This window comes from Pongo abelii, chromosome 2 (assembly GCF_028885655.2).
Source record: "Pongo abelii isolate AG06213 chromosome 2, NHGRI_mPonAbe1-v2.0_pri, whole genome shotgun sequence".
Classification (NCBI taxonomy): domain Eukaryota; kingdom Metazoa; phylum Chordata; class Mammalia; order Primates; family Hominidae; genus Pongo; species Pongo abelii.
In genome coordinates this window covers 140,600,958-140,626,394 of record NC_085928.1, presented here as the reverse complement: position 1 = coordinate 140,626,394, position 25,437 = coordinate 140,600,958, and the positions used below count along the sequence as shown (strand labels likewise).

The following is a 25,437-nucleotide window of genomic DNA, read 5'->3' as shown; positions in this document are numbered from 1 at the left end:
TCCAAAAAATTTGACAATATGGATAAAGTTAACAGTCTTTTAAGAACACAACTTACTGACACAAGAAGAAAAGATAATCTGAATAGTTTTTATCTATTAAACAGAGATAATTTCTTATTTAAGATAATAAAATTCAAAGGAGAATTACCATTTGACCCAGCAATCCCATTACTGGGTATACATACCCAAAAGGATACAAATCGTTCTACCATAATGACACATGCATGCATATGTTCATTATAGCACTATTCACAATAGCAAAGACATGGAATCAACCTCAACGCCCATCAGCGGTAGACTGGATAAAGAAAATGTGGTACACATAAACTATGGAATATTATGCAGCCATAAAAAAGAATGAGATCATGTCCTTTGCAGCAACATGGATCACCCTGGAGGCAAACTAACAGAGGAACAGAAAACCAAATACCACATTTTCTCACTTGTAAGTGGGAGCTAAACATTGACTACACATGAATGCAAAGAAGGGAACAACAAACACTGGGGCCTACTTGAGGGTAGAGGGACAGGAGGAGGTTGAGGAACTCAAAAATAAAAATAAAGAAGGCAGTTGCTGTAACAAACTATAAACAAACAAATAAATAAAGGTTTAAACACAAAAAATACAGTTAACAATGATTTATTATATATTTCAAAATAGTTAGAAGACTTGGAATGTTCCCAACACAAAGAAATGATAAATATTAGAGGCAATGAATATCTCAATAACCTAGATTTGATCATTATGCATTGTAAGTTTGTATCATTATATCACATGTGCCCCATAAATATGTACGACAATTATGTATGCATAAAATTTTTTTTTTAAATGAAAAAAAACTACCTATTTTGTACTATGCTTAACACCTAGGTAATGACATAATCTGTACACCAAGCCCCTGTGACATATTATATATATATATATCTGTAACAAACCTGCACATGTACCCCTGAACCTAAAATAAAAGTTAAAAATAATAATAACTGAGATAGACAACAGAAGTATCCCCTGACCCTCTATCTCAAAAGTAAATATTATAAAGCAATCCTTATAAGGACAGGAGCTATATTTGTTTGGCTTTGTTTTTGCCTACCAATGTATTTTTAGCACAACAACAGAACAGTGGCTAGCTTTATCTTCTCAATATAGATATTTGTTGAATACAGCAAAATAAAATAATAAAAAGCTCTTGCGAAGAAAAACTCCAGGACCAGATGGCTTTACTGATAAATTCTTCCAAATATTTAAGAAATAAATAACAATAATCTTACTCAACCTCTTCATTTCGTAAGACCGGGACAAGCTTGATACTAAAATATAACATGGATACTATGGGAAAGGAAAATTACAAGCAAATGTTTTCATGAACTTTGATTTAAATGACCCAAATTTACACACACATATTAGCAAATAGAATACAATGACATATTAAAAAGATAATACATCATGACCATGTAGATTTTATTTCGGAAATACAGAGTTGACTTAATATATGAAAATAAATCAATCAAAATATCTCATTATAGAAAAAAGTTGAAAAATCATATCACCATCTCAATTGATGCAAAAAAAGCATTTTATAAAATTCAAAATTTATTGTATTTTTAAAAAGAAGAAAACTCCTAGCACACCAGATATAGGAGGGAACTTCCTTAATCTGATTTTTTGAAGCTTAAAAATACATAGTAAACATTATGCTTATCGGTGAAATATTGAAAGTTTATTATTTTCTTCTGAGATTAGGAACAAAATAAGAATGCCTACTATCATCACTTCTGTTCAACATTGTAATGAAGGTGCTGCCCAAAGCAATAATGCCAGAAAGAGTAAATTTTTAAAAAAATCTATAAAGATTAGTAAAGAAAACATTAGACTGTCATTAATCATGTCAACATGATTGTGTACAGAAAAAATTCCAAAGACCTGAAAAACTGTTGGAATTAATGAGCGAATTATGCAAGACTGCTGAATACAAAGCCCTTTATTTCTATAAACTTGCACAAAAACACACTTAAAGTGGCCCATGAAATACCAACCAAAATCCTAGCAGACATTTTGGCAGGAATTGACAAGCAGATTCTAAAATTTATATGGAAATACAAAGGGACCTGAATAGCCATGGCAATTAAACAAGAACAAATTTGGAAGTTTTGTATGACCAAATATTAAGATTTATTATAAAGTTATATAGCTTATATTATAAAGTTATATTACCTATGAAAGTGTGGTATTGGCAAAGAAGAAAAAATATATACCAATGAAATAAAATAGAGGGCTCAAAAACAGATTCACACATATTTAATCACTTGATTATTGCAAAAATAAACTGCACTGCATGGTAGAGGAAAATATGGCTTTTTCAACAAATTATGTTGGGCCAATTGAATATTCATATAGAAAAAAACATACTTGGATTCCTGTCTCATACCATATAGTCACATACACACACAGATCAATTATAGATAGATGTTACTGTGAAAGATAGAATGAAATTGAGTCAGCTTTAAAAGAAAACAGGAGAAGAAAACTGAGTTATAAAAGAAAAAAGAGAATATCTTCATGATCTTGGAGTAGGCAAAGATTTCTTAAGACATAAAAGACACTAATGATAAAGTTATGAACTTATAAAATGAAATTCATTAAAATTACAAACTTCTACTCACAAAAAGACACCATTAGGAGAGTGAAAAGGAAGACACATAGTGTAAGATATTTGCAATTCAAATATTCATCAGACTACCAAAATATGGATAAAATTAATTAAAACTTCTATAAATCAATAAGAAAAATGAGAGAATCCAATAGAAAAATGGGCAAAAGACTTGAACAGACACTAAATGGCCAAAAGTCATGAGAAGACGCTCAACATTTTTAGTCACCAGAAAAGTGCAAATTAAAACTACTGTGTACTACCACTACATGCTACACACTCATCAGAATGGCTAAAAAGAAAAAGACAATACCAAGTCAGTACTTGTTATACTATGAAAAAAAAAAGTTTCCTTAGGAAAACAAGAGGGGCTAAATATCACTAAAAATATATAATCATCAAGTTGAACCAAATACTTTTACTAACGTAGAATGTTTATGTTATGAATTGCCACAATATACTTAGTTATTTCCCCACAGAAGAATCTATAATTCAAACTTCAAGAATGTCTTCTTATACGGAATAGTAGAGTTACAAGAGACTATAAAGATTTGCTCATTTCAAACTCCGGTTTTATCAGTGAGAAAACCAAAGCTCAGAGAGAGGAAGTAATTTGCCCAGAAAGGTACCATGTCAGATCAGCTCATGTTGGTATTGGTATTAGTTCTCATCCAATACTTTTAAAAATTTCTCTTTTAAAAAGTTACATTGATCACATTCTGTTATGTAGCCTAATAAACACATAATAATCTGAAAACTGAAAAAAAGAAACCAAATTTGCAAGTCCAAGTAACAGAAAGCTAGCAATCACTCAGCACCTACACACTCTCTTCTGATGATTTATGCTCACCCCACATAGGCTCAGGGTCTCCTTGAGGACAAGATTGGAAACAGAACAAGCTAGACAACCTCTCCTGGCCTGGGCATATCTGAAGGGCTGTATGGGAGCAACAACCCCTGATCCAGAACATTTTAAAGTGTCTTGGAAGCAGCTATTAGATTGTCTCCATCAATAACACAAATGGTAACAACAATAATGATGATGATAATAATAATAATAATAATAATAATAATAATGAAAATGATAGCTGGAAGGTTAATAGTGTTTACTATGAGCCAGGCCCTCTTCTATGTTCCTTTCATATTTTAACTCATTGACTTACACTCACGACAATCCTAATGAGGTAGGAACTATTATTATCATTCCCATTTTTCAGATGAGAAAAACATAAGATTAGGTAAATTGTTCAAGGTTCCATATTGAGTAGGTCATAAAGCTGGGATTGTAGCCCAGGCTATCTGGCTCTAGAGACACAGACTCTCTATGCTATCCTGCCTCTGGATCTTGCACCAGTCAGAGCATTTTGGATCATGAAAGGCTCTCTTGAGTTGGAAATCATGGCTAGCCCTGACACGGCCTTTTAAGCAGGGGCTGATTTCCCAAGGTAATTTCAGTTTCTATATAGAACCTTAATTCACTTTTAAAAATCGCTGGGGCCTTAGACAACAAGCTGTGCAGGGTGTCACACCATGGCAAATATAGGGCACACAGACAATGAGACCTTCTATGGAAAAAGGAAGGCAGACAAGTTTGGCTTTCGTCTTTTCATTGCTTGGAAGGAAAGAGGGCTTAGTGGTCTATTAACAGTGAATTGATCACCAAGTCAAATTCTGGTTTGATGGAGATATAACTCTACTTTGATGAATTTATTAAGGTTATAAAAAGATGTGGTAGGCCAGGCACAGTGGCTCACACCTGTAATCTCAGTGACTTGGGAGGCTATGGTGGGACAATGAGTTGAGGCCAGGAGTTTAAGACCAGCCTGGGCAACATAGCAAGACCCCATCTCTACCAAAAATAAAAATATATTAACTGGGCATGGTGGCCCACACCTGTATTCCTAGCTACTCCAGAGGCCGGAGTGGGAGGATCACTTGAGCTCAGGAATTTGAGGTTACAGTGAGCTATGATTGTACAACTGCACTCCAGCCAAGGCAACAGAGTGAGACCATCTCTAAAAATAAATAAAAATAAAAAAGATACGCAATTATCTGGCTAAAGAAACTATCGAACAATTAGATCTATAGGCTAACTTAGTATTAATTCTCATACAAGACTACAGTACTCTCTGTTTTGGAAATCCTCTCAGCTACACTGCAGTATGCAGTGCAATTACCTGTTTCACTTTGATGACTAATATGTGTTTGCATTCTAGCACATAGAGAAGACTTCATTTATCAGCCAGTAACTTGTGGAAACAGACCTGCTATGGTGGTCCCAGTGCACCTACCTGGAATGGGCGCCAGTAACTGAAACTCGGACAATCTGATTACAGAAACTACCCTGACACTCAAAGGTAAAAGATTTTTGGTTACCTACCATATCTCAGAACCACTGTCAGTGTTTCCCAAACTTTAACATACATGCAAATCGCTTAGGGGTTTTGTTAAATACATACGGTAGGTAACCAAAATACATATGGTGACTATATTTCTATGTACCAGTGTTTCTTTTTTCTAGTTTCCAACCAGACATTTCCATACAGGAATCATCTAAAACTCTTCACTTTCATCCTTTTAAAATAATTTTCTCTTATTTGACTCCCAGGTCTTAAATCTGCTGATACAAAAGCAGATTGTGGGTGGGGGAGAGCTGAAATAAACAAGTGAGATGTGTATTTTACTTAGGAGTCTATAATTTGCATTTATTTCTTTTTCCAAAATACAGACAACTGTGAAGAGATAAGCAAATAAATCCCTGAGGGAGTATGAATACAAGCAATGAAAAAGAAGGCTGGGATCAGGTGTCTGTGAAGCAAATTACACCTGAACTCCATAAACTTGCCATCTGTCCAAATTGAACAACTTGTCTGGAACTACTGAGAAAACTTCTGAAGCACAGGTTGATTGATAAGAAATCACAAATGTAACTCAGACTTTGTCTTGTCTTAAGGTAACTAAATTTACCCTTCAAAATCTGCCAGACTCTGCAAACAGAGGCCTGCCCCAGAGCAATGCACGACTCTAGTTGGTTAGGAAGTTTTGTTGATCTTCTAGATAATGTTTTTATTTGATATAGTGAGGAGCATCCTGATATATTCATCTAGAAAAGAGGAATCAGTTCAATCTATGGAAAGAGTAATGGAAATGTAATACAAGAGTAGTGGGTTTTGCTTTAGTGTGTATCACCCTAAATGAAAGTCTTTACTTAGGTAGAATTGAGTATTAACCTAAATTCAGTCTAAATATAATGAAATGAAAATAAATATAATGAAAAACATTGGGCTGCTTGAAGTAATAGTACTTAAGAAACAATATTATATAGCAATTTTTTATGAAGGACCTACCTTATCTCAAAACCTCTATCAGTGTTTCCCAAACTTTAACATATATGCAAATCACTTAGGGGTTTTGTTAAAATGCTGATTCCAAGCATTTGGGGGGAAACAGTAGATACAGTGGAAGCATAGTTTTTAGATCTTTCTTGAATCCACATATGAAAACAGAGCAGCTACGGAACAAAACTCAAAACCCATGAATAATATTTATTATAATTTAATAATAATTTATTATGAAGTAAAGTTATAAGGTGTCCCCTGGAACCTTGCTGTGCAAGTGAAGGAACACAAACCACATAGCTACATGACCGGCATAGTATCAGCATCTGTGTGAGAAGAAGCAGAGGGAAGCAATGGAGTGATCAAGGGACATGAGAACAGAAGAACCTCAAACTATCCACAGTGGACCAATATAAGCATAGCAATTAAACCCAGCAGGGGTTCTGCCCAATCCAAAAGCAGGGTGAAAGCAAGAAATCCCAAGATAAGGCTTAAAGCAGCTGGAGCAAAATAGTTCAGGGCTGTCCAAAAGAATTTATTGAACTCATAGAAATGTTCTTATTACTACAAACAATAGCCACCAGCCACATTTGGCTTTTGAGCACTGAAAATGTGGCTAGTGTGACTGATGAATTGAATTTTTTAAAGAATATTTAAAAAGAAAAGTGAACTCATTTCTTTTATCATATTCTAATATACTGTCACATTTTAGGGAAGACGACCCATAAAATTATAGACAAAACAAGGTTTGGGTGAATTTTCTCCTGTTCATACCAGCTCTTTCTAATTACTTTCCTCCACAACTGAGCTTTACAGTGTTTCAAGGAAGAGTATCAAATCTCTCTCCTCTGTAGTGGTCCCATGTCCTCCATACCATAAGAATGTGGTTAATGGAGGAAAAAGATCAAAACCAGTGAGTGAGGAGGACAAGGAGACCACAGGGTGGCAGAAGAGAAAAACTGGCTAAAAGTCAAAGCTTCTTTGCATCTTTAGCTATTCTTGAGGTCACAGTTATAGATTTTATGCAAACCATACAGCTTAGGAAAGGATGTGGACAGTGTTTGGAGTTGGGGTAGGGAGGTAGGCTGGCAATGGAAACAATGATCAAAGCATCCTTACGTTACCAACTGTTATTTACTCAGCCACTCTATTAAGACCGAATATGGCAACAGCCGACACTGCTCATGGGGCATGAACTGCTTCACACTTTGACTGAATGGCTATGTTCCAACTGCTTTAATCATTTTATATAATCTCCAGAGGCTCTTTTATGATGGACAGAACATCAAAAGTAGTAGAATGTGCCAGGTTAATAGAAGATCTACCTATCTCCCTCCTTTAGTCTCCACCAATCTTCTCCCTCCTGTCAGTTTTCTATAGCCAGCTGGCATCATAATAAGACTGACTCCCCTGGTAGATTGATTGCTCTTTGCAAATATTCTTTTTCCCTTCCCCCATGTGGGGAATTGGCACAGGACTTGCTTCAGCCAATGGAATATGGGTCGATATGAAGTGTGTCACAACTGAGTGGAGGATCTAAAGGCAGACACATGCTCTTTCTCTCTACCACTGTATTGTCCATGTTTTTCAGAGCATAACCTGTGTCCTGGAACTGGGAAAACCATGGATCAGAGCAGGACTGCAACTGGAGCAGAAACTCAGTTAATCTGCAGTCTTCAGGTAATGCAAAGAATCAATATATGAAGTACCTGAGATTTTTTGGAGTTCTTTGTTATTGCAGCAAAGCTGACTGATACATCATTCTTCTGCTTAACAGCCTTTAGCAGTTTCTCATACTCCAGAAGATGAAAGTGCAAGCTTCTTATCATAATCACAAGGGTCATTCACCATCCGACCCCTGCCCGCCCTTCAGTCAAAGGTACCAACACTCCCCTCCTTGCCACATACACACTTTGTCCTACAGCTAATCAGAAGACCCTGAGCTTTCTCATGCTTCCATGTCCTTTCATACCATTTCTCAGAGTCTTTCAGTAGTCAGAGAAGGTCCATGTCATTTGTAACTATTTTTAAATTCCCAGTATATTTTTAAATGAATAAATACCCCAATAAAAGTTTCAAAATTGGTGATATATCTGAAATTTTGGCATTAAATAAACACCTTTAACATACACCACCTCATTTGGAAATAACTTTAAACACATACATTTGAGGCCCTTCATGAATGAGAAGGCCATGGCCAAATGGTTCTTCTGGTCAGCCACTTTCTTTCCCTACACAGTTCCCTCCCTCTTCTCCCAGTGGGCACCCCTCACTTTTGGTCATTGACATTGGGTCTTTTTACCTGAAATACATTTGCCAAACTCTTCTCCATTTTCCCCATCCTGAGCAGGAATCATGCACTCTCTAAGACTGTAGCTGATGCTCTCTACCCCATCCCCAGCTGTCAATCACTCTCCGCTTTATACATCAGAACATGTATTGCACTATAACAGTATACAGCAGTTTGTTTATATGTTTATCATTCCTTTGAGGACAGAAACCTTCATGTCTTCACGTCTCTTCCTTTCTGCAAATACCACCCTAGGGGCAAGAAGGAGTAAGGCTAAAGGTATGAGCTGTTCTGGTACACTGCCTTTCTGAGGTAGGAGGAGAAGCCCTAATTTACAAATTTCCATGGTATAAATACCATGGTTGTTTTCAAGTTACTAATGTGACATCAGAGAACACTGACTTGAGAAGAAATGTGGATCATTGGGTCTTATGAGCTAGTATGAGCTCCAGCATACCACTGAATCATGGGAGTGATAGAAAGATAAGGCTGGAGTCAGATGGTCCAGTGCTGGGGCTGATGTTGAGGTGGGGGTTGGGAGAAAGAAGGCAAAGTCAGGAGGATGAAAGAAGAGTTCTGAGGCACATGGAAAAGTTGCTGGTCTGGAAGTTCTCAGCTGTGGTCCAGGTTCTTGGGTTCTACCCCCCAAACAGACCAGCAAGTAGAGCACCAGATTGCTTTCCTGGCACAAGCCACTTCTCTTAAGCAATTTATTGAGCCTTTTGACATAAAGAAAATGAACACTGCCAGATTGTCATATGGAGGCCTAGATTAGAGGCTACTTCTCAACTCCTACTTGCCGTTCTCCTGATGAAGTGCTGCTCCAGTCACCACTGCTGCATAAAAAACCACCCCAAACCTTAGTGCCTTAAAACAACAATATTCAGTCACTTTGATCATGAATCTTTTTGGTCAGAGATTGACAGGGAAGCCTTGAACCTGCTCCCCACAGCATCTGCTGGTGATGCTCAACTGAGGCTTAAGGATCCACTTCCAAGATGGCTCACACACATGACTGGCCAATTGATGGTGGCTATCAGCTGGAAGCTCAATGGGAGTAAAGACCAAAGGCTTTGGTTCCTCTCAATGTGGCCCTCTCCATGTTGGTCTCTCAATGTACCACTCAGGCTTCCTCACAACAGGGTAGTTGGGTTCCAAGAACAAGAATTTCAAGAGAACCAAGCAAAATCTATATTGCTTTTATTACCTAGATTCAGAAGTCACATAACATCAATTTTGACATAATCACAGGCTTACCCAAATTAAAGGTGAAGGAACACAGACCCCACCTCTCAGTAAGAGTGTGTCAACATCACATTATAAAAAGAACATGTGAGAAAAGAACATGTGAGAAGTGATATGTTATGATGGCCATTTTTGGAAAATACAATCTGCCACATGCCCCTATGGATCATGGGACATTTTACCTTATGCTCCTATCCAAAGGGGTCTCCTTCCCCAGAAACCCAGGCCCTGCCCAGGCTCTCATGGCCACACTCTTTCCTCACCCCTGATGCTCCTTGCTACAAAGTGCCCAATCCTGGAATTTGAAAGATTCAATCCCAATTTGACTTCCTATAGAAAGACTAGTCTCAACTAGGGATTCCAAGACGTAAAACAAATTTAAAAAGCAATGTAAACAATGAAGTGTGGTGATAAGATTTAATACTTGCCAAATAAATTTGCATGTTTGAAATAAGAATTTGTTAACACAAGTAAATTTTTCTTTGGTAAGAGGAACGAAAGAAAATTCTGAACTAACCCTCCCTTTTCCAGCTCTCCCACAGAATTAACAAAACAAGAGTATATAAATTTGCCACATCATTTATTAACGAGTTAAATCTGCTTGGTCTTCTATAACCTTCTTATACTTATATATTAATATCTTCTTCTAGATTCAGGAAGTTCTCTGTTACTATTCCCTTTAATAAACTTCTTACTCCTATTTGTTTCTCCACTTCCTCTTTAAGGCCAATAACTCTTAGACTTGCCTTTTGAGGCTGCTTTCCAGATCTTGTAGGTGTGCTCCATTCTTTTTTTTTTTTTTCTTTTTTCTCTTATCTCCTCTGACTGTGTATTTTCCAACATCCTGTCTTCAAGCTTACTAATTCTTTCTTCTACTTGATCAATTCTGCTATTAAGAGACTGATGCATTCTCCAGTCAACTGGATTTCTCAAGTCCAGAACTTCTGCTTGATTCTTTTTAATTATTTCACTCTTTGTTAAATTTATCTGATATAAATCTGAATTCCTTCTCTGTGTTATCTTGAATTTTGTTGAGTTTCTTCAAAACAGCTATTATGAATTCTCTGTCTGAAAGGTTGCATTTCTCTGTTTCTCCAGGATTGGTCCCTGGTGCCTTATTTAGTTTGTTAGGTAAAGTCATGTTTTCCTGGTTGGTCTTGACACTTGTGAAAGTTCATCAGTGCCTGGGCATTGAAGAGTTAGGTATTTATTGTAGTATTCATCATCTGGGCTTGTTTGTACCCATCCTCCTTGGGAAGGCTTTCCAGGTATTTGAAAATACTTGGGTGTTGTGATCTAAGCTACATCTGCATTGGGGCCACCCCAAGCCCAGTAACACTGTAGTTCTTACAGACTTGTAGTGGTACCACCTTGGTGGTCTTAGATAACATGCAGAATAATTCTTTGGATTACAAGGCAAAGACTCTTGTTCTCTTCCCTTACTTTCTCTCAAACAAATGGGGTCTCTGTATTAAGTTGCCTGGAACTGGAGGTGGGGTGACACAAGCACTCCTTTGGTCACCACTACTGGGACTGTAGTGGCACCAGGTCTCGTCCAAGGCCCTCGTAACCACTTCCTATTACCTATGTTCACTCAAGGCCCTGGAGCTCTACAATCAGCAGATGATGAAGCCAGCCAGGTTTGTGTCTTTCCCTTGAGGGGTGTGAGTTTCCTAGGTCCTGGGCAGGCCCAGAGATGCTCTCCCAGAGCCAGGGACTAGAGTTAAAAACCTTAGAAATCTGCATGGTGTTATATTCTACTGTGGCTGTGCTGGCACTCAAGTCACATGACACAGTCCTTCCCACTCTTTCCTCCCCTTTCTATGTGCAGAGGAGCTTCACCCCATGGCCACCACCACTACAGACCTACAGGGAATATTCCCAGGCTACCACTGATGCTCAATTAAGGCCTAAGGACACTTCCTTCAGCTTGTGGTGAATACCACCAGGCCTGGAACTCACCCCTCAGGGCAGTGGGCTCCCCTCTGGCCCAGGGAAGGTCCAGAAATGCTATCCAAGAGCTAAGACATGAAATCAGGGACTCCAAGACCTCACTTGGTCCTGTACACCACTGTGGCTGAGCTGGTACCTGGTTTTTGGTTCTTATGAAGGTGATTCCTTTATGTAGACAGTTGTAAAATTTGGTCTTCCTCAAAGGATAAATGCTTGAGGGGAAGGACAACACATTTTCCATGATGTGATCATTATGAATTGCATGCCTATATCAAAATATTTCATGTACCCCATAAATATATACATCTACTGTGTACCCACAAGAATTAAAAGTTTAATTTTTTTTAAAACCTGGTGTTCCTGGGGAGGGGCATGATCAGTGGGGCCCTTATTCAGCCATCTTGCAGTGCCCCTCCTCCATCAATCTCAATTTAACAAGGATTTATTAGCTATGTTATTAACCCTTTTAAAATTCATCAGGCCAAATTAGTACTATCTGCAGTTTGTATCAACCATTTCATGCTAGTCATTGAAAAAAATATATTAATGTTCAAATATACTTCACCTGACTGAAATGTTTTCTTACCTAAGCTTCTATTGGATGAAAATACTGACACCAGTGCTTATTCCCTAGGAAAGCACTCCCTGGTCAATAGTTTTCTTCTGAACCCACATAAGAACTTCCCAGGCCATGGGCAAGTGAAAAAAATGAATTGTTTTGCTCCAGAGCTTTCTTCACCAAGAGGGAGCTGATGAAGCTGTTGGCTGCCAGCTACTAGATGGCCCCATTTTAGTTACAGGAAATGCTGGAAGTTGGACTGTATTTCTCAAAAAAAATAGGCTGTTGTCCTCATCCCTTCCCTGTCCACCCGGGAAATGTTCTTCCGTGAGGATACTTTCTTGATCCTGGCAGGTCAGGCAGGTGCTGGTTCTTCTCTGTTTTCTTCTACTCACAGCTAATCCTTGCCTGACACTTCTGCCCCAAGATCACGAAAGCCTGAGTCCAATGTTGGGCATGAACTAGATTCCTTCTCTGTGCCCCACCCAACCAACCTCCACACCAAATTTCTGAGAAAAACCCTGAGAGCTTCACAGTACACTCTGGATGTTGCCACTATTCCCACCACTGTTCCCTTTACTTAAATCACCCAAAGAATATGGGGGCTACAAGATCAAAGAGCCATCTGGTTGGCTTCTCACCACAAAGTAAATAAGACCAACAGTGAAATATTGTTTTCTTTCTGTCTAATTGCAGTACCATTATTCAAATAATATTGTCCTTTATTTGTTTCTCCTACCAAAATAACATACTGTAAATATTCATAGTTTAAATCAATTTAATGAGCTGGCCTAGGAACTCAATTCATATCTGTATTTCTCTTGTGGGTATAAGAGTATTCAACAATTGCTTATACAAATCAGCTGTGATCAAAGCATTGTCCTCAGTAAACCTAATTATCCTAACTTTGCAAATAACTTTATAAACTTTTGGAACCTAACCCACTTTTAGGAGAAGGACTTCCTGTACTGAATGCTATAAATAAATGAAGCCAGAAAAGTTTAACAGATTGCAGAATGAAGATAATGTTACATATGGGCAAACATTAACAGATGAAAACATAATTAGTATTAGGCCAATTCTCCTTTAAGCAAATTCTCCTTTAAGCATTATAAATATAATATGTACAGCTATTAGTGCTAAAACAAAACACCTGTCCATTATTCATAAGTGTTTCCAATCCCAAAAAAAAATTCCACAATAAACAGATGCTACACACCGAGATTGAGAGACAGATTCTCAACCTCATTCAATCTAATTTTTCTAAGAGTGTCTACTAAAGATTACTCATCACACGTATGTATCTGACACTATAATTAATAGTTCTCTCTTATTCTTTCCATTTTAGGTTTGGCAATAGAAATTTCATTACCAGATAAGCCCACTTTGATTCTGATACAACCAAGGTAATTACTAAATCCATAATAAGGTGGTTATTTAGGGTCAGGATGATGATGAATCCTAAGCTTGTACTTGCTGAAAAGTTAATCTCTGCAAGGAGAGCTAACCTAATGCTCAGAGAAACACATTAAAATCCTTCTGCTTTGTATATTTTGGAGGTTTTGGCTGGTTTTTTTTTCTTGAGTCAGTTAGTTTTGTAATCCTAAAGTACAGCAATACTGTCTGATATCCCATAATTCTCCATGTAATAGTAGGAGCAATTTTTTAAGAAGAAATAACACTGACATAACTGAGACAAATATTCTATGTTTTCCTTTCCTCTCTGTGGGTTCTGTTGCTTTCGTTTTCTAGGAGATATTCATCTGAACTGGAAAGCAGATATAGATGCCTGTCAAAAGGAGCCAGGTTTGTTACATATAATTCCCAAAACTTAAATGATAGGCTTTGTAAATTAATTTACTCTTAATTCAGATGACATAACATCTTCCTGATATACCATATAACCTTAAACTATAAAGATATATATTTGAATCTATTTTAAAATGTCCATAATATTAATTTTTAAAATTAAATGTAAAGAGATATTTAGGTACATAATTGAAATTCAATCTGAAGCAAAGCCCGAAATTGATTTCTCAAACTAGAGAAAGGGACTCCAAAAGAAGCAAGATTTCTCCTGATAGGTAGGAATCCTATCACTTTTGCTTTATACCGAAGGGATGTTACACAGTCTTGGGCAAATAGTAGATGTTCAATAAAGCAAAATTTAAAGGAACTCATTAGTTATTCCTCTATACTTACCTTTGTGATGTTTGGCTTTGTTTGGTTTGGGTTTTCTTTTTCTTTTGGATGTGGTAGTTAAGGGGGTTAGAAGGAAAGAAGAGAGAAGATGATAGGTGAGTTGGAAAAGACCTCCATGGCAGAAGTAAGCCAATGACAAAAAAACCCATGAATAATTTAGAAATGAACAATTGCAAGACTGAATTGAAAGGACAGGATTTGTGGGGAATTGCCATACCCAGACCTAATCTTGACAATGTTCTCTCCCATTTGGTAGGCACGAGAACAAGGAACAGATAATGACCCTTGTGAAAATCCTAAGCAATATCCCCTGTTGTGATTCACTTTTCCCTAACCAGAGAAAAAGTAATTTTCTACTTTGTCTTCTTTAGAAGAGTGAAGTGAGCGCATCTTTTACACTGCTTGTCTTTGAAAGCTCAGAACTATTTATGTTGATTTGCATACAGTAATTATTTACTTAATTAACAAACCCTCAGCTAGATTATTCTTTCAATCCTTAACAAGCAGAAAGGTATATAAGATTCCTCTTCTAAGGACAAGAAATAGGATCTATTGCTTACACTAGAACATACTGAATACAATTTTCCACATGGCTTCTGCAGTGAGATTTCAGCTAGTTCCATAACAAGGAAGGAGAAATTCCTTTAATATAAGAGCTCAGAGAAACTGAGACATCTCAGATGCATCTGTCACTGAAAATCCAGAAATTTTAAAATTTAGTTTATCCTAGTCTGGGCGCAGTGGCTCACACCTGTAATCCCAGCACTTTGGGAGGCTGAGGCAGGCAGATCATGAGGTCAGGAGACCGAGACCATTCTGGCTAACACAGTGAAACCCGTCTCTACTAAAAATACAAAAAATTAGCCGGGCATGGTGGTGGGAGCCTGTAGTCCCAGCTACTAGGGAGGCTGAGGCGGGAGAATCGCTTGAACCCAAGAGGTGGAGGTTGCAGTGAGCTGAGATCACGCCACTGCACTCCAGCCTGGGCGACACAGCAAGACTCCATTTCAAAGAAAAAAAAAAGTTTATCCTTAAAGCCAATATCTTTAGTAAAATTCTTAAAAGTAACAAAAAGACAAAATATATAGAAAAGCTGTACATTCCCCACAGAGACTGAAGTTAACCTTAAAATAGAATAAGCACAGTACTTAGGGTTACAAATACTTTATTTAATAGGTTAACAGAAATGTATTAAAATTTAATGCTTATGGTACATTAAGAACTTTCCCTTGTGATTCAGGAACCAAAAATCCAAAACCAACCAATTATCAATGAATAAAGAGAATTTTTGAAACTAGTTTAATGAAATATATCAAGTTCTAAATGCAAAAGACCTTCTTTTACTCTGGTCACAGAAATATTCACGTCAAAGGGATAAAGTGAATGTATGCAGTAAGTAAATGAGCTGAAAGACAAAATGTACCATTCTTTTAGGGAAGCAGATGAAGAGTCTAGCCCACTAGCCCACTCACCAGATGTCCGACTTTGTGTCATAGCCTTGGTGTTTCAGAGCCTCAGGACTCATATAATGGGGAGTTCCAGTTAAAGTTGTGGCCAGGTCACAGGATCCCATTAGGAGTCGAGAAACTCCAAAATCTCCTTGAAATAATAATTAATTTTTATGAATACTTTAAGCCAATGAAAAATTAGCCCTGGAAATTAACAACTGAATGAGTGGCTAATTTGACCATTTTATTATGCAATGGTTCATAGCATTTTAACAGGAAAGAAAAGTAATATATCTTAAATTATACAACGCTGGTAAATAGCTTCAAAAACATAAGTTTTATAGGAGAAGGAAGACTTTGAGCCAGGAAAGTGAATTATGTAAGCTAAAATTATTTATTTCTGGAATTATGGGAAACTAGATAATTTGATATAAAAAGCTATTTCAAGTCTGAATAATGGCAAACAGAATGATTTTGGAAAAACTGAATAAGATGATATACAATTTCACCTGAGGGGAGAAGAATTTGTTCTTAAATTTACAATAACAGAGCGTTTTAAAGAAAAGATCTGAGACTATTTAAGAACATGACTATAAAAATTTGAATCTATCAGTTTTTTAATACTTGCCTAACTACTTGCGCGCTTTTATTCCTTCCTTCCTTCCTTCCTTCCCCAAGAACACCCTATATGATGATTAGATGATCCATTAGCTGTTATGAGGAGAGGTACAGTTCTGAAGAACTAAAGGTTAATAAAGCCATTATATCAACATTTTAATTATCTATAACCACTTATTGCTTGTGATGAAATAATATAAATGAGAAACCTGGAGTAACTAATCAAACCAGTAAAATGACCCTAATAACTTGTAAAGTGCCTGGCATGAAACAGGGAACTCAAAGTATATTTGAAAAATCTATCAAATATGCGGTAAATTTGTATACCTCAATTTATATCAGATACTCAGTAACAAAAAAAATAGGTTTTGTTGGGCCCATCAGGTAAGAAACCTGAGAAATTTAGTGTTCGTTTCAGCAGCACACGTACTTAAAAATTTGAGAAATTTAAATAAACCAATGATTATTCTAACACTTCCATGTACCATTTACTTCAATTGGATATGATAATATCTAGAGTATACTGTTTTGTGTTTTTGAAATTCATACTTTTTAAAATCTTACCAATTTTAAGTAGATTATTTTTCAGAAATATATTCTTTGACTTTAAGTCTCGATGAAGTATCCTCCTACAAAAGGCAAAAAAGATATACAACTTCATGCAGAATATAAGGTTTTTAAATCCCCATGTAAATAATATATATTGTTGCATGTGATTTATACATAAATATATACTCCCATAGATATATCTTTCAATGTTTAAAAGCTACAAAGCCACAACACTTTCCAGTTTCCCTGAGGAAACAAAAGTTTTAAAATAAAGATTTTAAAGGTTGGGGAACATGTAGTTTGGAGAAGGGTGATATGCTTTCAACTATTTCAATAGGCTTTATTTTATTATGTTTTTGTAGCATAATCTACATAGTACTATATCCAGTAACCATATCCTCAATTGATAGACCAGTTTGTAATCTATTATTACCCAAATGTCCAAGTTTTGTATACTTGTGAAAATAATAACTTTGTTGATGATATTTAAGAATAGGTAACATTTATTAAATCTGACTATAAGTAATGTAAATTATGTCAGTTAAGACCTTTATTTTATGGAATTATGAAGAACTAGAAAACTTGAAAATCTTTACATAAAAAAACTAAAATGCTGAATAAAGTATACAAGTATCTTCATATATGCACAGTTGAGCTCATATAAAAATGAAAAAAAAATCCCTGTGAATTATTCAAAAAGAAACTGAAAGTCATTCTAGGCCATAAAACATTAACAAATTTGAAAGAAGAGAAATCATACCATTTCTGCTCTCACATCAAAATGGAATCAAACTAGAAATTAATGACAGAAAGATAACTGGAAAATCCCAAAATATGTGAATATAAAACCACACACTTCTAAACAATGAAGAAGAAATCTCAAGAGAAATTTTAAAATACTTTGAACTAAATGAAAATGAAAACACACTTCATCAAAATTTGTGCAATATAGCAAAAGCAGTGCTTAGTGGGAAATTTATAGCACTGAATGTATATATTAGAAAAAAAAGAAAGATCTAAAATCAGTTATCTGAGCTTCCACCATAGAAAACTAGAAAAGAAAAGCATATTAAATCCAAAGTAAAGAGAAATATTACAGCAGAAATAATAAAATTGAAAACAAGAAACCAATAGAGAATATCAATAAAAATAAAAGCTGGTTCTTTGAAAAGAAATAAAATCAACTAGCCTCTAGTCAGCCTAAGTAAAATAAAAAGATAGAAGACAAAAACTATTTAAATAAAAAATGAAAGAGAGGGTGTCACTACAGATTCCGTGGACATTAAAAGAATAAAAAAAATACTATTAACAATCTATAACCACAAATTTGATAACCTAGATTAAAAGAACCAATTCCTTCAAAGACACAAGCTGCCAAAAATCATACAAGAAGAAGCAGACAATCACATAGGCCCACCTTCATTAAATAAATTCAATCAATAATTAATAAGTTTCCAAATAAAAAACACCAGGCCCAGATGGGTTCACTGGCAAATTCTACCAAATATTTAAGGAAGAAATTACACCAAATATCTATAATCTCTTTCAGAAAATAAAAGCAGAGGAAATACTCCCTAACTCATTTTAAGATGTCAGCATCATCCTAATATTAAAACCAAACAAAGACATTACAAGAAAAGAAAACTAAAAACCAGTATCTCTGATGAATGTAGATGAAAAAATTCTCAATGAAATATTAGCAAATCAAATCCAACATTGTAGGCCAGGTGTGGCGGCTCATTCCTGTGGTCCAAGCACTTCGGGAGGCCGAGGTGGGTGGATCACCTGGGGTCAGGAGTTCGAGACCAGCCTGGCCAACATGGTGAAACTCTGTCTCTACTAAAAATACAAAAGTTAGTTGGGCATGGTGGCAGGGGCCTGTAACCCCAGCAACTTGTGAGGCTGTGGCAGGAGAATTGCTTGAACCCGGGAGACAGAGGTAGCAGTGAGCTGAGATCACCCCACCGCACTCCAGCCTGGGTGACAGAGCGAGTTGTTGTCTAAAAAATATACATATATATATCCAACATTGTGTCAAGAGAATTATACACCACAACCAAGTGGGATTTATACTAGGTATGCAAGGCTGCTTTAACACTTGAAAGTCAATTAATGTAATCCATTACATCAACAGAATAAAGAAGAAAAATCACATGAAAAAATCAATAGATGCAGAAAAAACAATTGACAAAATCCAATACCCATTCATGACAATAACTCTTATAAACTAGAAATAGGGAATATTTACAACAAACCTACAGCTAACATCACACTTTACAATGAGAACCCTGAAGTTTTTCTGCTGATATCAGGAACAAGGGAAAAATGTCCCCTCTAATCATTTATTTTCAACATTATACTGAAAGTCCTAGCTAATTAAGTAAAACAAGAAAAGGAAGTGTAAAAGGAATAGAGATGGGAAAGGAAAAAACAAACTCTCTCTGTTCACAGATGACATGATCAGCTAAGTAGAAAATCCAAACGAATCAATTAAAAAAACCTCCTGGAATTAACAAGTAATTAATTCTGCAGTGTTGAAGAATACAAGGTTGATATACAAAAATCAATTGCTTTCCTATATACCAGCAATGAACAAGTAGAATTTGACATTTGTATCAAAATATATTTACATGAGTACCCCTGAAATGAAACACTTAGGTATAAATCTAATAAAATATGTACAAGATCTATATGAGGAAAGCTACACAACTGTAATGAAAAAAAATCAAAGAAGAACTAAATAAATGGAAAAATAATCCATGTTCATGGATAAGTAGACTCAATATTGTCAAGATATGGATTCTTTCCAAATTGATCAATAGATGCAATGTAACCCCAATCAAAATCCCAGGAAGTTACTTTGTAGACATTGATAAACAGATTCTAAAATTTGTATGGAAAGGCAAAAGACCCATAATATTGGGTCTTTTGAGGGAGAACAACAATGTTGGAGGACTGATACTACCTGATGTCAAGACTTTCTATAAAGTACAGTAATTAAGACAGTACAGTATTGGAGAGAAAAAAAATCAGTAAAACAGAATAGAGAGCTCAGAAATAAAACTGCATGAATACAGTCAACTGATCTTTGACAAAGAAGCAAAGGCAATGCAATGGAACACAGTCGTTTCAACAAATGGTACTGGAACAACTGGGCATTCATATACAATAGATGAATCTAGACACAGACCTTACAGCCTTTGCAAAAATTAACTCAAAAATGAATCATAGGCCTAAAAAATGTAAAATGTAAAACTATAAAACTGCTAGGAAATAATATGTGATAAAATCTAGATGATTTTATGTTTGGTGATAACTTTTTAAATATAACACCAAAGTCACAATCCATGAAAGAATTGAGAAGCTAGACTTTATTAAAGTAAAAAATTTCTGCTCTGTAAGAAAACACTGTCAAGGAATAAAAAGATAAGCCATAGACTGGGAGAAAATATTTGCAAAAGACATATCTGATAAAAGACTGTTGGCCGGGTGCAGTGGCTCATGCCTGTAATCCCAGCACTTTGGGAGGCTGAGGCAGGCAGATCACAAGGTCAGGAGATCGAGACCATCCTGGCTAATGTGGCGAAACCCTGTCTCTACTAAAAATACAAAAATAAAATTAGCCGGGCGTGGTGGTGGGTGCCTGTAATCCCAGCTACTTGGGAGGCTGAGGCGGGAGAATGGCATGAACCCGGGAGGTGGAGCTTGCAGTGAGCCAAGATTGCGACACTGTACTCCAGCCTGCGTGACAGAGCGAGACTCAGTCTCAAAAAAAAAAAAAAAAAAAGACTGTTATCCAAAATATGCAAAGAACTATTAAAACTCAACAATAAGAAAATAATCTGGTTTTAAAATGGGCCAAAGACCTTAACAGACACCTAACCAGAGATGATATACAAAAGGCAAATAAACCTGAAAAGATGTTCCACATCATATGTCATCATATGTCATCAGAGAAATGCAAATTAAAACAACAATGAAGTACCACTACACACCTATTAGAATGGCCCAAATCCAGACACTGACAACACCAAATGCTCACAAGGATTTGGAATAACAGAAACTCTCATTCGCTGCTAGTGGGAATACAAAATGGTTCAGCCACTTTGGAAGACAGTTTGGCAGTTTCTTACAAAATGATACAAATGCTTACCACATAATCTGGCAATCATGTTCCTTGGTATTTATTCAAATGAATTAAAAACTATGTCGACACAAAAACCTGCACAATGGTGTTTATAGCAGCTTTATTCATAATTGCCAAAACTTGAAAACAACAAAAGTGTCCTTCAGTAGGTGAATGGTTAAATAAACCATGGTACATTCACACAATAGAATATTATTTAGTGCTAAGAAGATATGAGCTATTAAGGCATGAAAAGACATGGAGGAAACTTAAATGCATACTACTAAGTGAAAGAAGTCAGTCTGAGAAATCTATATATGATTCCAGCTATATGACAATCTGGAAAATGTTGAACTATGGAGACAACAAAAAGATAAGTGGTTGCCAGGGTTTAAGAGGGAGGGAAGAATGAGTAAGGAGAGCACAGAGAATTTTTAGGGCCATGCAATAACTTTATGATACTAAAATGATGGGTACATGTCACACATGTGCCCAAACTCAAAGAATGTATAGCACTAAGAATGAACCCTAATGTAAACTATAGACTTTGATGATAATGACCTGTCAATGTAGGTTCATCTGTTATAACAAATGTATGACTGGTAGCAATGCTGTTAACAGGGGAGGCAATGTATGTGTGGGAGCAGGGGGTATAAGGGAAATCTCTGTACCTTCCACTCAGTTTTGCTGTGAACCTAAAATTGCTTTAAAAAATAAAGTTTATTTTAAATTTTTAATCAGAGCTTTGAGTAGATTCAATAAACTTGGATTTCCGGGTCCACAAAGGAAGAGGTATCTTAGTAAAAAACTAAAGCCTTCAGCTGAAAGCTCTGAAAAACTTCTTCATAGAAATAAAGGCAAACTAAAAATAGACCAACCCTCCAAAAGCCTACAGCCTACAGTTAAACTATTTCAGTTCCTCATTAGATCAAGGTGATCTGCCCTAAATATAACTGTCAGGCAGAGAAAAATAAATAAATACTTTCCAGAGAAAGATAATATCATCTAACATCTCTCAATATTTCACACATATTGTTCAGCATTCACTCAAAAACTACCAGGCATGCCAAAAGACAAGACCAAATGATTAAAAACCAAAAGAAAAAAAGAGATAAAGAAACAAATACACAAGCGATCCACCTATTGAAATTATTGGATAAGGACTTGAAAATAACTGTGATTATATGCTCAAGAAAATAATTGACACAATGGAGAATTTCAATAGAGAGCTAGATTCTATATATTTTCTATATAGAAAAAAATATATTTTTTTATATGCACTAGAAGGAGTGCATATATATATTTTTTCTATATAGTAAATATATATACATAGAAAATATATATATATTTTCTAGGAATCAAATGGAAATTTTAAAACTGAAACAAAATTTTACTAAAATTAAGAATTTAGTGCATATGTTTGAAATCAAATTAGACACAGCAGAAGAGAGGATTTAGAAAGTGGAATAATGGTTAGTGAAAAATATTTCAACTGAGGCTCAAAAAGAAAAAAAGATTAAAAACATAGAAAAGGCTAGGCACAGTGGCTCACACCTGTAATCCCAGCTCTTTCGGAGGCCGAGGTGGGTGGATCACCTGAGGTCAGGAGTTCAAGACCAGCCTGGCCAACATGACGAAGCCCCATCTCTGCCAAAAGTACAAAAATTAGCTGGGCGTGGTGGCAGGCACTGGTAATTCCAGTTACTCAGGAGGCTGAGGCAGGATAATTGCTTGAACATGGGAGGCGGAGGTTGCGGTGAACCAAGATCACACCACTGCACTCCAGCCTGGGCAACAAGAGTGAGACTCTGCCTCAAAAAAAAAAGAAAGAAAGAAAAAGAAAACATAAAAAAGAGTATAAGAGACATCTGAAATACAGGCTTCAAGTTCTAATATATATATATATAAATGGATTCCTAGAAGGAGTGCATAGCAATGAAGAACAGAATGTGATGGTCTAACATACATCTTTAAGCATTGTGAAAGGAGAATGGGGAAGAAGCAAAATTCAAAGAGAGAATGATGAGGTATTTTCAGAATTTAGAAGTTTTCATGAATTCACAAGTTCAGAAGCAAAACAAATCCCAAGCAGAATTTAAAACAAAAATCCACAAGTAGACATAACACTGTAATATTGGAAAACACCAAGGACAAAGAGAAGATGTTGAGAATCAACTGAAAGAAAAGATATTACCTTAATAAGAATGTCTGTTAGATGGAAAGTGACTTCTTAACATCAATAACAGAATCCAGAAGACAGTGAGATAATATTTTCAAAACGTCAGATAAAATATCTGTCAATCTGGAATTTCATTTTTAATAATAGCTAAATAATAATACATATTTAGCTGAAATAGTAGCTAAACTGTTATAAAAGGATGAGGAAAAAATAAAAACATTTTCAAACAAACAAGCAAAGAAACTGAGTGTTTATCATTCACATAACTTAAGGATTTGTTTTAGGGAGGAAAAAAAATGACCACAGAAGGAAGACATGGGGTGGAAGAAGAAGTGATGAACCAAGAGATTGATAAAAGTGGGGAAATCTAAACTAGTTTTGGCTTATAAACCAATAGTAATGGTAGCACTAATTAATAATTTGTGGGGTACATAAAGGAAGTAGAACTGAAATCCTGAATAAAAATAATAGAAAAGAAGGACACAATTGGAGTCAAAGTCTTTAAGGAGAAATTGACTGCAGTGTATCTGTCCCCCTGCTTAAATAGGAGAACCCAGTCTGGGAGCAGTATTCTTGAGCCTTAGGTCAGAAACACCAACTTAAGTCCTTCAATGGCTCTGCACTCCTTCCAGAATAGAGTCTACAGTCCTATATGTGGCTTGCTAGAGAGTTCAAGATCTGGCCCTACCAATGCTTCTGGCAGCCTTAGCAAATGCTTGAGCCACATTTCTATTAATATCATCTCTTCCTCTTCACAGTTCTTTACTCACAGGAGATGCTCAATAAATGCATGTTGGTTTTTAAAACACTATCCTTGGTACAAAGATGAACACTATCTAGTGGGACTCATTCATTAATCCAAAAAACAATTATTGAGTGCCAACTAGGTGTTATGTGCTGTACTACATAATGTGACAGATATAAAGATTCATAAGACAAGGCTATGTATCTCATAATGCTTACACTCAGGTTAGAGAGATATTTTAAGTACATCAGCAACTGTAAGAGATGGCAGAAGGGAAACCTAACCACTGTCACTTTACTAAAGAATTATTTATAATTGTAAATAACTACCAATAAAGACATTCACCTGGTCATAAGGAAACATCTCTCTCAGTAAATGATCATTCTCAGGTACATGCCCACCAAATTAATATTACTATTATTAATTAAAACCAGAAATATCAATTATAAAAATAATTTTTACCACTAGAATTAATAATAATACAAGTGTAATAATGTTACCTTTGTAAAGTGTTCAGGCCTTAACCATCCAGCTTTATTCTGACTAAGTAAATTCTGATTAAGAACATTTTAAAGAAAAGTCACTCATAAAGATCATATAGTTTACTTTATAGGACACAAATTGGCAGAAACTCAACCAGGCCTATAAAATCAGCATATAAAGTGAAGAATTGGATATGATAGTGAGAATTTCCCCTAATTCAAATAATCTTTAGCCTCTTTAACCCTTTAGCGGATTAGAGAGGAATAAGTATGTTTCTAAGAATAGAGAGAAAAGAGAAGAGCAAAACTAGGCAATGCAACACTAGGCCACTTCATCTTGAGGTCCATAACCCCAGATGCTATCATCCTAAGCACTATACTACTATTTTTTTACTATTATGCCCAATCTGGAGATGAGGAAATCAAGGCCTAGAAAGGCCAAATAACTTGCCCAATGTTGTATAGCCTATTGGTTCAAACTGAGGTCTCTTTGACTCTATAAACCACTATTCTCACGTAGGTCTGTTTATCTATAAAAACTTTGCTATTTAATAACTATTTTCTACTGCCTTCTTACATTCCCACAATATCTAGACCTATGATGTACATGAGTATGTTGCTGACTTCTTACTGATTTAAAAAGAGAACAACAGTATTTACTAACTGTGTTAAATGAAATCTGACTTGCTCTATGCCCACTCTTGGGGTTCTCTTGGTGTGGCAGGAACTGTGAAATACCTACCCAATAACCATTCTCCTCCTCTTCTCCCTTGACTCCCAGAACCCCATGAGCCTCTGGGGAGGCTCAGCCCTCCTCAGACCCATTAGGTAAAGGAAGTGGGGGGTGTAGGGGTGAATGTGGCAGGGGGATACGATTGCTGAGTTAGATACAAAACTGGTTAATGCCCAACAAGGCCATAAACCATCATCACCGGGGATATCTGTTCTACTGGACAGAAATTATTTGCATCTCTGCTGGACAAAAATATTCAAGTGTGCCTCTGCCTCCACAGAGTTATGAAGTAGCCCAGATAATAGAAAGTTAAGTCCAG

The 25,437-nt window shown here is 36.1% G+C and overlaps 1 protein-coding gene across 41 annotated transcripts in view; it reads right to left on the bottom strand.

Moving 5' to 3' along the window:
* NEK11 (NIMA related kinase 11) overlaps positions 1–25,437 on the bottom strand; it is a 329,806-nt gene that overhangs the window by 198,014 nt on the left and 106,355 nt on the right. For 34 of the 41 annotated variants that reach the window (XM_054552609.2, XM_063722193.1, XM_054552608.2 and 31 more), the window contains 2 exons: positions 16,869–16,933; positions 15,711–15,837 (listed from right to left, as the gene is read on the bottom strand). The exons of the other annotated variants lie outside the window; for them this stretch is intronic. In XM_054552609.2, coding sequence (XP_054408584.2) covers positions 15,711–15,837; positions 16,869–16,933 — 192 coding nt within the window. The remainder of the gene's footprint in view (positions 1–15,710; positions 15,838–16,868; positions 16,934–25,437) is intronic. 41 annotated transcript variants of the gene reach the window in all.